This window comes from Diabrotica virgifera, chromosome 6, assembly GCF_917563875.1.
Source record: "Diabrotica virgifera virgifera chromosome 6, PGI_DIABVI_V3a".
NCBI lineage: Eukaryota > Metazoa > Arthropoda > Insecta > Coleoptera > Chrysomelidae > Diabrotica > Diabrotica virgifera.
In genome coordinates, this window is record NC_065448.1 from 248,457,446 (window position 1) to 248,471,986 (window position 14,541).

The following is a 14,541-nucleotide window of genomic DNA, read 5'->3' on the forward strand; positions in this document are numbered from 1 at the left end:
ACGCGCAGGACAGCAGTGTTCGATTCACATGAAGTTGATTTCCACCAAAATTTCTTCCAATCTTCATCTAATATATTATTTCCTTACTCTATATTTTGTTGTATTTTAATATTTTAATTCCACAAAATCAAACTAATTTTATTATTGTTTGTGAAATATTGTTTAAACAATTGTATATGTTTAAAAATAATAAACTTTTATTCTCAAGTTAAAATATATGAACAAAGAAAGTTTTTGCTAAAAAAAATGTTATTTCAAAGGATAGAGTATGTGTTTTTATTTTGCATTAAACAAATTTATTTATTTATATCGAAATGTAATAAAAATTAAAATGTATTAATAATTATCAAAGGTCATTGGAATGCCCAATCAGAGCAAACTATCCGGTGTCCTGCGCGCAACACCAATAATTAATGTTTATTTAAAAAAATTCCTGACGCCGTGGTGGTTAATCGATTTTAGTTTTGCAAATTGCAAATGAAAGGTACAGTACAGTTCTATAAGTAAAAAAAAATTCAACTTGCTATCTGCTTTATTTTCAGTCCTGTAACAGTTTGAAAAAATGAATTTTTTTTGCGAAAGCTGGATTTCAAAATTTATTTTGCAAAATCTATTGAACCGATCTTAATGAAATTTACAGTATTATTTAACTGTATCATATAGCTTTTCTGGGTGAAATTTGAAGCTCCTAAGTTTAGCATAAATGGTGGAAAAATGTAAAATGCAAATACTTGTTTTTGTATAGTTTTTTCCCAATTATTGCTATTTTGCAACAAGGGTGACTATTTTTTAAATTTTCAACCAACTCTATATTATAGAACATTTAATTACACAACTTTTAAGTCAATACAACTTTTCTCGGAAATTAATACTCTTAAAGTTATAATCAAAAAACGAAGAAAGAAATCGAATTTTTCCTTCATATTTTGATATTTTGATTATTTAAACCATGTTCCGGACCTTTTTGAGAGGGAGGATAACTCAAATATTATTATTTGAGTTATTTTCAAGCAATTTCTGCAAAAAAATTTGAGTCACCTCTCAACGTCCAAATGTACTAATATTTTTACAGATGCGCCCTGGTCTATAACATTAGTTTAGTTCTTTATGTGAGGAATGTATTTAATTTTTTATTATCTTAAATTTCGGTAATAATAACTTTTTAAAAAACTTTTAAAAGCTTATAGTTTTTGATTTATACGTGAAAAACCGATTTAAAACATGCATTTTTTTTACGAAAAAATAAAATCTTTGGTCTTTAATAACTCAAAAAGTGTTGATTTATTTTAATAACTTTATATAACAAATTTTGCTTTTATAATTTGTCCCTCTATCGACTTATGGTATTATTTTTAATAAAATACTTTTCACCCTCGAGAAGAGGTGCAATGTCCCAATGTTTCACCTGGGCAATATCCAATTAAAACCTATTGCAATTTTTTATAAACCATCTATCTATTAAGGGTCGTTTAAACACAGCGATAAATCAAACAACTTATCAAGGTCAATCGAGTTGTTGCAACTTATCATTGTGTGTAAACGGTGCATCGCACAACTTATCAAAGTTGGAGTTGGGTTGAAGGTGGTATCGCATTGAATCGCAGCGTCTAAACAGAGTTTCAACTTGTCATCACAACTAGTTGCTGTGACTTATCGTTGTGTTTAAACGACGTTTTGACTTAATATTCACGTAATCACTTTGATCACTCTAATCCATTTTATTATCTCACTATATTATATCATTACAAATTATAAAACACATGATGCTGTGTCTTGTTTGCTTTGACACGCTTGTATTTATCCACGTGGGTGGATCAAGCTCATTTGACGGTCGGACCGGAATAAAAATTAATAGAAAAAATAAGCATGTGTGCGTTAACAATAATAATTTTTTGGTCGACCCTGAATGAAATCAACCTATAGTAATTAGAGATAATGGTTGTCTGACCTTGTCGTCCAAAAGTTCGTTCTGAACGTAATTTTTGCCATAGTTTTAATGTAAAGATAGCATTGCTAAAATTTTCAATAGTCTGGTGGATTATGTATCTCATACTATAGTCCAAGCTGTATCGTCGTCCACGTTAGGTAAATTATTCCGATTCGATTTTTTGCACAAACTTACTGAAAAAGAGGTCCTTATAACAAATCCACAGGGTGCCAGGCGGTACCGTGGTCGAGAAATTGTTTAAACAATTTTTTAAACAAATTCACAAAAATTATTTTTTCACTTCGAACAATTTTTTTTTAGATTATTTGTGTCATTCTGAGCAAAAAAGGTCGCTTGTGATTTTTATCTAAAATTGATTGTTGTCGAGTTATACGCGATTTAAAATTTGAGACTTGAAAATGGTCATTTTCGCATTTTTCAAATTTTAAATCGCGTATCTAGGCTGTTCAATAAGTTTTGCGGTTCGATAAGACAAACTAGAGATTTAAAATTTCCGGAAAAATTGGGTGCAGGAAAAAACCTGTTTTTCCGGAAAAAACAGGAAACAAAGGAAAAATTCGGAAAAATTGAAATTTGTTACAATATACTAAACATATTCTGCATCCCGTATTAAAATCGATAAATTTAGTAGAATCGCATAGATCTATATTATGAGAAGTGCCTTTTGTCTTTAAGTATATAAAAGACAATATTAAAAAATATTGCCCAACAAGGTAACCAGACTAGTTCTCTTATCTAAAGCTTGCTAAAATATGTTGAAGAACGCTACGAATTTTGTTCTAAGCCGATTCACTTTGCAGCCAATTTTCTTGGTGCTCGTTTTAAAGTAGAATAATTATTGAATGAAGACCAACTAATGAAAACTATAGACTTCATTTCTGAAATGGTTCGTTCACTTAAACTAGATGTAGGGAAGGTGGTGGCAAATCTAACCCGATTTAGAACAAAAACTGGATTTTTTAGTCGAAATTCTTTATGGGATGGTGCGAACAATTGCTCATCCCATTATATGGTGGCAAGGTTTGTGTACATCGCAGCTGTTTATGCCAATTGCCTCCCGAATTTTAAATGGATCTCCGTCTTCCGCCATTTCAGAAACTGGTCTTTACCCTCATACATACAAGCAAAAGAAATACAATCACAGGATAAAATTCATTTCTTTTATTGCCTTTGAGAACTGCGCCAATTTAGCCAGCAACACTTCTTAAAATCAACGCCTAACCAAACCTACCATACACAAAGATCATTACGAATCCAATTAAATTTCCAGGATGATGAAGCGGGGATCGAGTCTGAATCAGATGGTATATAATTTTTCCACCTACCTCTACCGAAAGTATACTTTTCCGGACCTGATTGTAGGGAGGAAAAGTAAAAGTGACGTCATGGTATTTCATTCATGAAATGTAACTTATTGACGCCCTGTACAATATCTGTTTTCTATTACGTAAGTTTCTATACATTTTAACGTTTATTTATAAAACACTCTGTATTTTGCAGAATGGTAAAAAACAATAAATTGTTATTTTGATTTAACAATGTTTACATTATTAATTTGACTTATATTTGACAGTTGACAGTTATATTGTACCTACACGTTGTTTTAGTTCTAATAAATTTTGTTGGTTAGTTACATAGGTAAATAAATTAAGTAAAAATGAAAAAATGACTTGTTATTTGAGGAAGGTGGAAAAACCATATGTATAACATGGGAGTAAAGTGCCTTTTCCTCCCTTGAATGATTACTGCCCTCCGCTACGCGTCGGGCAGTAAACTTCATTCTCGGGAGGAAAAGTAGCACTTTCCTCCCTTGTTATACAAATAGCTATTACTACATACATTTTCGTTATTATTCTTGAAATAATTTTCGAAGTAAATCTCGGTCATGTAAAACGGCTCTAATCCCAAAAAATTGATGCTAACACCTTCTTGGCTGATTTCTGGACACCAACTTCTTTCGGAGCCAAAGAACCACGTTCACACCACTCTTTAGCCTTTTGTTTTGATTCAAGATCATGTTGATAGACCCAATTCTCATTCATAGTGATAAATCGACGCACCAAATCTACTTTACCCTTTCGAAAAGGCTCAAAATGTTGCTGAGAAAGTCACATTCAAAGGTGTTTTTGTTCCGTTGTTAGCGAATGAGGCACCCACCCATTGTAAACACCACCTTCTGAAACCCAATACTTCAGTCAAAATATTGCTTGCACTGCCCAATGAGATGCCTAGGGCTTCTGCTAAATCTCTTTCAGTCACTCGACGATTTTTCCATATCCTGTATGTTTTCCACGATTTCTGGTGTTGTTGCTGTTTTTGGACATCCTTGACGTGGATCGTGTTTAAGGCTTGTACGACCACGTTTAAATTCCGCAACCTATCTTTCTACTGTACTAATTGAAGGTGAAGAGTCCTTACATTCGTTCAAAAATTTCCTTTGCTTTCAAACCTTCCAAAAATAAAAATTTAATAACTGCACGATAATTGATTGATTCCATTGTACAAAAAATACTGTGACACGTCTATACGCTGTGAGCTTGTACGTAGAGGGGATATTTACAAATTCGCGAGCGCCAGTAGTGACAAGTCTGTAAACGATTACAGGAAATTTGACATAAATGCCAAAGTGATTAATTTAAAATTAAAATTAAAAACATTAATTATAAAAAATATTAGTTGGTCAAAGCTGTGGTGTATATATATTTTTAACTTAAATATACTTACGTTTTAAATACTGAATTTAAGTTTTTTTAATGTTCCGTAATATGATTTTATAAATCAATCTATCAATCTTAGCGCCATCTACACGATAATTGTGGAAGTATACGAAGTAATAAATTCATATTTTATCAATAGAACGTCAAAATGTTTAGCAAAATCTTAAAAAAATCGATTACAATTTAATTACTTTTTTGCGTTGTAAATATTAAGCGATAACAATTAAATAATAAATTTAAAAATTACCGGTGAAAGTTGAATTAGCAACCGCTAGGAGCGACACCAGCGAAGCTCAGAGCGTATACTAAATGACTTGTAAACAAAAAAATGAATTGACAGATTGAAGTAAAACTTCACGCACGTTCATATGAAGAGTGTACCCACATATCAAAATAAAATTAGCAGCATAACAGCCTAGTAATAAAGACATTATAGTGTACTCATAGCGGGCAAATATAAAGAGCTTATGATTAGAAAAGACCAAAAAATATATTTGAATTAAATTGTCAAAATATAGTTTATTTAATCCAAAACAACAATAATCCACTCAACTATAATTCCCGTCTTTCAATTCGTAATTTTAGATTAACTGTTTTATTGAGTTGGCAACGGTTTGCCGAATATTTTGACCTCACTGTCGGTTTGGTTTAATCGACAATGACAGACTAACGTTGGTATTAGATTAGTAATGGCTGTCCTTACACACGCACACGTCTACACTCACAATTCATTAATTACAGTTAGGGTAAAGGCACCAGTTGTTGGCCATGTGCTAGTTATTGGCCTACTAATATATTTTAATTATAATTAGGAAAATGTTGGTATTTTGTTAATTCTAACCACTTTTTTAAGTTTGGCAACATGTCTCCTAGAGTATGACATATCTAGTTTCAAGGTAACCATTACATTTTAGTCAGTATTCGATGTTGAACGAGACACTGTTCTGTGCCGCTAGTTTACAACCGAAATTTTGTTATTTACCTAGAGAAACTTGTGTCGGTCGGTAAGTACTATATACTGCAATTCACTTTCTACTTTATGTTTTATGTTTTTGTGAGAATATAGTGTATGTCCTGCTCCAAAATGCATAACGAATATAACGTTATTTATTCAAATAACGTAAATTTTAAGGTGGCAAACTACTAATGCATGAAATTATCAATGTATCAGTTATTGGCCTAGATGGCCAATAACTGAAACATAAGATTTTGTAAGAATCTAGTGATTGACATATGTTAATAACTAGTGTTTTATGTGTGGCCAATAACTAATTATTATACATTGTTTTAGAAAATATGCCAAAACGATCTAAAACTGAAAACAATTATAAAAAAAGTATTCCGAAGACGATGTTAAAAAAGCGTTAGAGTTAATTAAAAATGGTATGAGTGAGCGAGAAGCCTCAAGAATTTTTAATATTCCCAGAGCCACCATAAGTTACCGGAAAAGTGAAAAATTTCATAACAAGATAACGCATGGACCAGATCCATTTCTATCGAAGGATGAAGAGGAACAACTGAAACGCTGGATTTTTCATTGTCAAAATAGAGGATTTCCTGTTCGTGTTGACGACATTAAGGACTCCGTTAAATCATTTTTAGAGAGTTACCCTAGAGTTAATCCATTTGTTGAAAATAGACCAGGTAGAACATGGCTATCAGAATTTCTAAAGCGCAATCCCAACATTTCGCTAAGGACTTCAGAGGGAGTGACATCAGCAAGTTCAAACATTAACCAAAGAGATATTACCAAATGGTTTGACAACATAAAATCTTATCTAGATAAAAAAGGAATTTCAGACGTTCTTCAAGACCCAACAAGAATATTTAATGGTGACGAGACATGTTTTTATTTATGTCCCAAAAATAAAAAGGTTTTGGCTATGAAGGGTTCCAGAAACATCTATGAAATTGAACATAACCCAAAGGTTAACTTAAGTTATGTTCACATTTTCTGCAATAGGCAATATTTTACCTCCTATGATAATTTATCCCCATAAAAGATTGCCAAATGATATATTAAGTGCTGTGCCGAATTCGTGGGGTATTGGTTTAACAGAAAATGGTTGGATGGACAACAAAAACTTTTATGAATATATTGGAAATATATTTAACCCTTATTTAGATCGAAATAATATTACACGTCCGGTGATACTTTTTGTTGATGGGCATAAAACCCATTTAACTGTACAGACAAGTCAACTTTTTACAGATTTGAAAATTATTTTAGTAGCTTTATATCCTAATGCCATGAGATTAATGCAACCAGCGGATGTGGCTGCATTTAAGCCTCTAAAAACTTTTTGGAACAAAGCTGTGCTTCAGTTTAGGAGAGACAACCCCAAAAAGTGTTAACGAAAGTACAGTTGGCCTCTGTTTTAAAATCTGCTATAGATAGGTTAAATCCAGATGTTATCAGAAGTGGGTTTAGGGCATGCGGTATATTTCCTTGGAATTCTTCTGCTCTTGACTATTCAAAATGTCTTGGGAAAGAATTTGAAACTGAAGATAATCTGGATGAGCACAATGATTTACCAACACTTATTGATCCAAATACAACAATTTCTTATAAACAATTTTGTGAAATAGTTGGCAATGACAAAATTAAACAGCTATGTCGAAATAATTGTAAAACTCAATCTGATGATTACCAAATATTGAAACAAATCTTTTCAGCATTTACAGAAAAATCCTCGGTAGAAATATCTACAAAGGACGAACAAGAAAAAATTTTAGACGAAGAAGTAAAATTTTGACACACAAGTGAAGTAATTTTCGATATAAATGATATACCTGTAATAATAGATGATACTGAAATTGTAAACATTACTGAAATGGAGAACGAAACCTTGATAGTACCCGAGAATGAAATTTTCAACATGCAAGGAATAGAAGAATATACAAATCAAGCTGAATCAAGTGTGACGAAAACGGTTAAAGAATATGAAAAACCAAAAAACCCGAAAAATCCCTAAACATTTCTGAAAATATATCTGTAAATGCTACAAATAAATCTATTGCGACTTACTTAATATGGCCAGATACTCCAGCACGAAAAGGAAAAAAGCAAACTCAAAAGCTTCCATTTGTTCTAACTTCATCAGATAGAAGAAAAATAGAAAAAGAAAAAATGGAAAAAAATTAGAAGAGGAGCGTAAAAAGGAACAGAGGAAACTTGAAAGAAAGGAAAAACAAAGTATTAAAGAAAATCAAAAGAAAATAAAAAGCTCGAATAATAAAAAACCCAAAAAATTAGCTAAAACTTTTAATAAGCCTGAAGAGAAAAGTAGACAATCCATAGAAATGACCTCAACAAAATTAAAAAGGGTGTAAAAGTTCACTTTCCAAAAATATCCAGAAAAGACAAAAAAAGCATTGAAAGTGTTTTCTCCTCTAAACCAGGAAAGTAGAAGTAACAATACTGCGGTTTTTGAGCCACCACTACCTGAATTTGTCAAAGTTCCTACACCAGAATTTCATTCTCACACAAAATCATCAAGCTCTTTAATTAACCAAGATAATATTGACATTTTCAAGCCAGAAGCGAATTTGAGATTATCTCCGAAAATATTTCTCGTCCACACTAAATCTCCAAGCCCTGAGAAAAAAATTGTACCCAAACGGAAATTATTTGATGATAATACAAATCAGTCCTCAACAAAAATTACAATTTTGTCTGATAATTTATTATCGAATATTCCTTCACACTTCGAAAATCGAAACTTGGTCTCAAACGTTCTTCCGCGTTTTAAAAATACAAACTTGGTATCAAACATTCCATCACATTTTAAAAATCAAAAAGTCTCTAAAGGTGTGTGTTATCTATGTGTACTAAATATTACAGAGTGTAAGGAAGGCATTAGATGCCAAATGTGTCTTAGAACATATCATGTAACTTGCATAACAAGATTCTATGGCGACACAAATCAAGTATATGTTTGCGAATCTTGTCAGAATAAAAAATAAAAGTTTACTTTGACATATCGTTTTTTTTTGTGTCCACACTTATCACAAAATCCTTGCTTACCCAAACACCTACCTATCTACTTATTTTAACTTAAGAAATATTTGGTAACATATCACTTTAAAAAATGATGGCCAATCACTAACACATATGGTGTCAATAACTAGATCAGGGTGGCCAATAACTGGTTCATTTGCACGTTTACAAAAGAACACATATAAAATATTTTCAGTCATGAAAGATTAATATAATAAAATTTTGCAATATGTAGAAATAATAATAAAATTCCATGATGTTAAAAATAGTTATAATAGGCCACAGTTACAAAATATTTCATAGATATATCGACGTGCTCTCCTTAAGAGGCCAATAACTGGTGCTTTTACCCTACCTTAAAATGTGTGTATTCGGAGGTGGTGGTATTGAAACGACCAGGACCAGGGTTCTAGCGTTCATGTCATTTTTTAACATTACTATACAAAATAGTTTATAGCCCAGTCGGGATAGCATTTGACCTTGCTTTACGAGCTGCCCCAAAATTTATTTTTCTAATCTTTAGGAGGGGTCAATAGTAGTGTAAATTTCAAATCTCGACTGAATTGCACTGTTGCGTTAGCCGCGATCTTGATTTTAAACGAGAACCGTTTTTGCTCAATATCTCCGCCATTTTCAATTTTTCGACAAAAAGTGTAGAAACTGAAATTGTTGAAAATGCGATTTTCCATAATTTCGTTTATTATAATTTTCCGAGTTATGGGGGGAAATAGTGACAGAGAATAATTATCGAATTATTGAATTTTCTCGTTTATTATTATTTTTACAAATATGTACCCATACAATATTGAAAAGTATTAAATTTTGTACAATTTTGATTTCTTTTATTTTTTTGATAAAATGAATATTTAAGGTAGTACGTATGCGGTAAAAGTGCGAACGTAAGACCTGATTGATTTTATGGTAATTGTTTTTGTTCAGTATCTCCGCCATTTTCAACTTTTTGACAAAAAGTGTAAGGACTGAAATTGTTGCAATTACGATTTACTACAATTCTTCGAGAGAACCAGTGGCGGGTCTACGAGGGGGAATGGGGAAATTCCCCCCAAAAGGGTCCAAAATTAAAAAAAAATTGTTGAAATATAAAAAAAATATATTATCTGACATGAAACTTAAAATATCGACAGACAAATTCAACCAATATTTTTTTTCTGTTCTTAATATATACTATCATCAGCATATCGTAAGTGATTCAGATATTGTCCGGTTATGTTAATATCCCAGTTATCCCAGTGTAGTTATATGAATACATTTTCTAGCCCTTGGTTGAATAGCTTGGGTGTGATGGTATCTCTCTGTCTTATTCTTCGGTTTATTTTTAATAGGTTTCGTTTGTTTCATTAGTTTAATAGTTGTGGTTGCTTGTTATATATATTTGTAATTAAGTCGGTATACCTATCTGTAGTCTATTGGGCCTCGATTTTTGACCCTTCGCTTCGTTATCGAGCGTATTCGCTTCGTATCTGTTTAGTATACGAAACGAATACGTTTCATAACGAAGCGAAGGGTCAAAAATCGAGGCTCTGCTGTTTTGTAGGGAATTCTTTACTGTCCAGTATTCCACACTATCAAAGGCCTATTCGTTAGCCTTTTCGCTTAATATCTTCATCGTTAAAAAGTGGTCACATTTCAGTTAAATACAGATTAAAAATAAAGCTTTCTATAAGGATTTAAAATTTCAATTTGTAATCACCTCATTATAGCGTTACCAACTCGTAACTAGCATTTCTGACATGCTTAAAATAACCCAATAATGAGTAAATTAAAACCAAATAAGAGAAAAATTGAATTTCAAAGCGATCGCAATCGTGTATTTTCAACGCAATAGTTACCTCTACCATACCGTGTTACGAGCATTATTCGTGGATTGGAGGTGTATTACGTGAATCTGATTCAGTTTATTATTTTTAGAAATTGCGCGGGAGAGAAAGTTTTCAAACACTTCGAAAGTACAACTACAAACGAATCGATTTCCTCAAATTTCTCCCTGAAGATCAGTGTAGGAGACAGAAGTTTTTGTACGAAATAAATATACAGGATGTTTTACTTTTATTCCATTCTAGAATCGGCAGCTATTAGGTTTATAAAATTTTTGCTTAATTTTCCTTTGAACAGCGTTTCTCTGACGTATAATGTTTCCAATCTTTCACAGGTAAATAATACAATCATTATCACCCAGCCCTTTGCGTCCATGCTGGACATAGGCATCCCTAATTTTTGTCCATTGTGCTCTATTTTGAGCACTCTGCATTCAATTTCTTGACATTTTCTTGAGATCGTCAGTCCAACGAGTAGGGGTCTTCCTCTACTTCTTTTGTCTAATCTCGGCCTCCACTCAGGTAATCTCTTCGTTCTCCTTTCATCACTAATTCGGGCGACGTGTCCGGCCCAGTTCCATTTCCTTTGGGGAAATTACATCGGCAACTCCTGTTCTATCTGAACTATTTGCAGCATTTTAGAAGTTGTAGCTGTCAATGTCAAAGTTTCGGCACCATAAGTCATCACAGGAAACACACATTTGTCAAATGTTTTACGTTTTAAAGAAACTGGTATATCGCTTTTAAAGATGTCTTTGAGTTTTCCATAGGCTGCCCATGCTAGGTTTATTCTTCTTCGTAGTTCGCATATTTGGTTGTCTCTTCTTGTGATCCTTATTTCGTGTCCAAGGTATATGTATTTTTCCATTAGATCTACTTCGTTGTCTTCAATATTGATATTTCCGCTAGGTACTAGGTTTGTCATGAATTTTGTTTTGGAGATGTTTATTTTAAGACCTACACTGGCACACACTAACTGAAGTTCATGTACACACAAGCATACTCTGGTACATACTGCGGTAAACAGTTTAGGTCAGGTGATAAGGTATCGCCCTGTCGGACTCCTCTGTCGATTGAGATATGATTCGTGTTTTTATGTAGTTTCACCGACATAGTTGCGTTCTTGTAAATAATACAGTGGTCTAACTAAATTAACTGCAGCTTATCTAGCTAACAGGATGATTCACGAATGATCACACATATTGGACTGTTCTGCAGTGGAGTGTTGTAATGTTTTTTGACGAGTCTCTTTTTGCTCATTTCATCCAGAACGCCGTTTTGGTGGCGGAGGTGTTATGGTATGGGCGGATATTTCTTTCAACAGTCACACCGAATTCATTTTCATCGAACATGGAACTCTAAAACAGCAAACAGATACATATATGACAGTATCCGGAGATATTTTAGACAACATTAAAAATGGCAACCATTGCCAGCAATGATTCAAGAGCTGAAATAGCGTTGAATAAAAAATGGGAACATACACCGCAAGAAAGATTTAGCAACTTAGTGCAAGTATGCATAGTTCTATTGAAATCCTCCTCAGTTGTAGGGGAGGCAATATCCGATACTAAACCTAAAGAACAGACAACAAACTGTTGGCAATTAAAATTTTGATGTTTCCTTTGTTTAATTTTTAGAACAATGTTAATTTTTTTGCGTTAATTATTACTTTCTTTTGGGTTACTTATTTTTCCTATTATCACTTACTTAGGGTTTTAAATAAACGATTTCTATTATTAACGTAATGTTTACAAATGAGGTATGCTATTTGGTCTTGATCAATATCATTCCGAATCTCGAGAGCTACTGTTTCTACCTCTTATAAGGTTCTAGGGGGTAACAAACGCTGTCGTAGTCTTCTGCCAATTATGTCCCACAAATGTTCGATCGGGTTAAGATCTGGGCATGCGATGAAAAATTCAAAGTCCGAAGATTAACCTGTTGTAAATATTCGGTTACAGTTCGTGAACGTGAGGTCTTGCATTATCGTGCATTAACAAAAAATTGTTACCAATATAAGGAGCCGATAGCATGGTAGCTAAGTCCTTCGCTATGTAAGATCACTGCTTGAACACACTCATCGCGGGTCAAATCCTTTTAGCGCGTTCCATTTCCACCAAACAACAAAAAATACGGACTTAATTGAAACTTTAAATAATAAATCTACTAATTTTCACAACATACCAGACACTTTTTGACTGTTAACAATTTTACATCCTTTAATTTGTTAATTTCTTATAGTCTACTTTAGGCTTGTTTATGAACCTAAGCAGAAAATGAGAATTTATTGATGAAAAACATAATTATCCAACATACGCAAATGAATCAAAAAAGAAAATGTTAATAAAGCCTATAGTCTAGGCGCCAGAGGGGTCACCGTGTCATATTCAATTCTGATGGACAAACTCAACGGTTTCTTATGGATTTTTGGCTGCTGATTACGAATTTCGAGGGGGGATTTTGATCCGAGTGGTCAAAAAAGTGTTATAAACAATTTAATTGTTTATAAATTGTTTATAAGGCTCTGGCTCATAAACTAAAAGAGATGAAAAAAAATGTTTCAAACAAAATTTGTTCCTTAATAAAAAACCAAGAAAAAACCGTTTACTAAACTTAAATCTAACAATTAGAACTCAAGATATTGTAAAATTAGTGCACAATGCAAATTGCAAAATAAGTATTTTTCGAAGCTTTATCGATCGTAACTCGGCTTCTGCGCATGCAAATGAGTCTTAGAAGGTGTCGCTTTAAAGCTTAATTAACAGGCTTCCAAACAAAGTTCATTAAATTACTTGATCTTCATTTGTTTTAAAGTTATACCCGTTTGAAGTTACAATTTTCTTAAAAATATTGTACATTCATTTGTTTATAAAGGTTTCAAGCAAATTTGAGCTATAAACATTTATACTTTAATGAACAATAATGATAGAAAAACTCAAAAGGAACAATTTGAGGTTGTGAAAATGTTCATAAGTTTATTTTTGGCCAAGATGTCGATATTTTAATGGCGCGCGCTATGAAGCGCAATATCGGCTCACCGCGTAAAGGTTCACGCGCTAACTTCTCGATGCAAATTATAATTTCTATGTATACATACGTTATCTTCATTTTTCATTTTTGAAGATCCTAATAAAATTTTATCATATAATTCTTATAATTAAATCATCATACTGTACCTCGTATCACCTTTCATTCTATTTACTTTGTCTTCTATTTTTTGCACTAAATGAGAAAAAAAAAACATTAAAAACTAATATTTCAGAAGTATAACTAAAAAGTAAGTTGATATTATTTATTAGTACTATTTTTACAAACATTTTTTTCATGCATCTGCAAAGAGATATACAGGGAATATCATCAGATTTTTTACATCTGCATAAGTTCTTAGCAAAATTTTAACAGTTACATGGTGGTACAAGTCTGTTCTTGTAGGCAGTAAAACTAAAACTTTTTGAGGCTTCAGAGTCTAATTATCTATAATATAGATTCTATATGATATCCATATAAAGTGGATCTAGAATCTTTTGTTCATAGATTTTGTTCATGAATCATAGTTCTTTTGCAGCATCATCAAGGCCCGTCAATTGTGTGTATGCCATGCCGCCACATCATAAATGCTCGTTTTATATGCAATGATGATGCTGCAAAAGAATTCGATCCATTTTTATATGGATATCACATATTGGCTCATTTGCTTGCGTAGAAGCCGAGTTACGATCGATAAAGCGTCGAAGAATACATACTTACTTGACTGTGAGCCAATCTAGCGCCTCATAGCGCGCCATTAAAATATCGACATCTTAGCCAAAAATAAACTTACGAACATTTTCGTAAGCTCAAATTGTTCCTTTTGAGTTGTTTTATCATTATTGTTAATTAAAGTATAAATGTTTATAGCTCAAGTTTGCTTGAAACCTTTATAAACAAATTAATGTACAATTTTTTTGATAAAATTATAACTTCAAACGGGTATAACTTTAAAACAAATGAAGATCAAATAATTTAATAAACTTTGTTTGGAAGCCTCTTGATTAAGCT

At 32.5% G+C, this 14,541-nt stretch overlaps 2 protein-coding genes across 6 annotated transcripts in view; both read left to right on the forward strand.

The window, feature by feature from the left end:
- LOC126887500 (protein roadkill) overlaps positions 1-14,541 on the forward strand; it is a 506,726-nt gene that overhangs the window by 105,694 nt on the left and 386,491 nt on the right. The window lies entirely within an intron of this gene.
- Positions 5,406-8,602, forward strand: LOC126887503 (uncharacterized). Its single transcript, XM_050655134.1, has 2 exons — positions 5,406-5,669; positions 5,957-8,602. The coding sequence occupies exon 2, from the start codon at positions 6,051-6,053 to the stop codon at positions 6,663-6,665; it is 615 nt and encodes a 204-aa protein (XP_050511091.1). The 5' UTR covers positions 5,406-5,669; positions 5,957-6,050; the 3' UTR covers positions 6,666-8,602.

Excerpts from the sequence above, each read along its gene's own strand:
- LOC126887503 (XM_050655134.1), top strand. The coding sequence starts at position 6,051 with ATGAGTGAGCGAGAAGCCTCAAGAATTTTTAATATTCCCAGAGCCACC.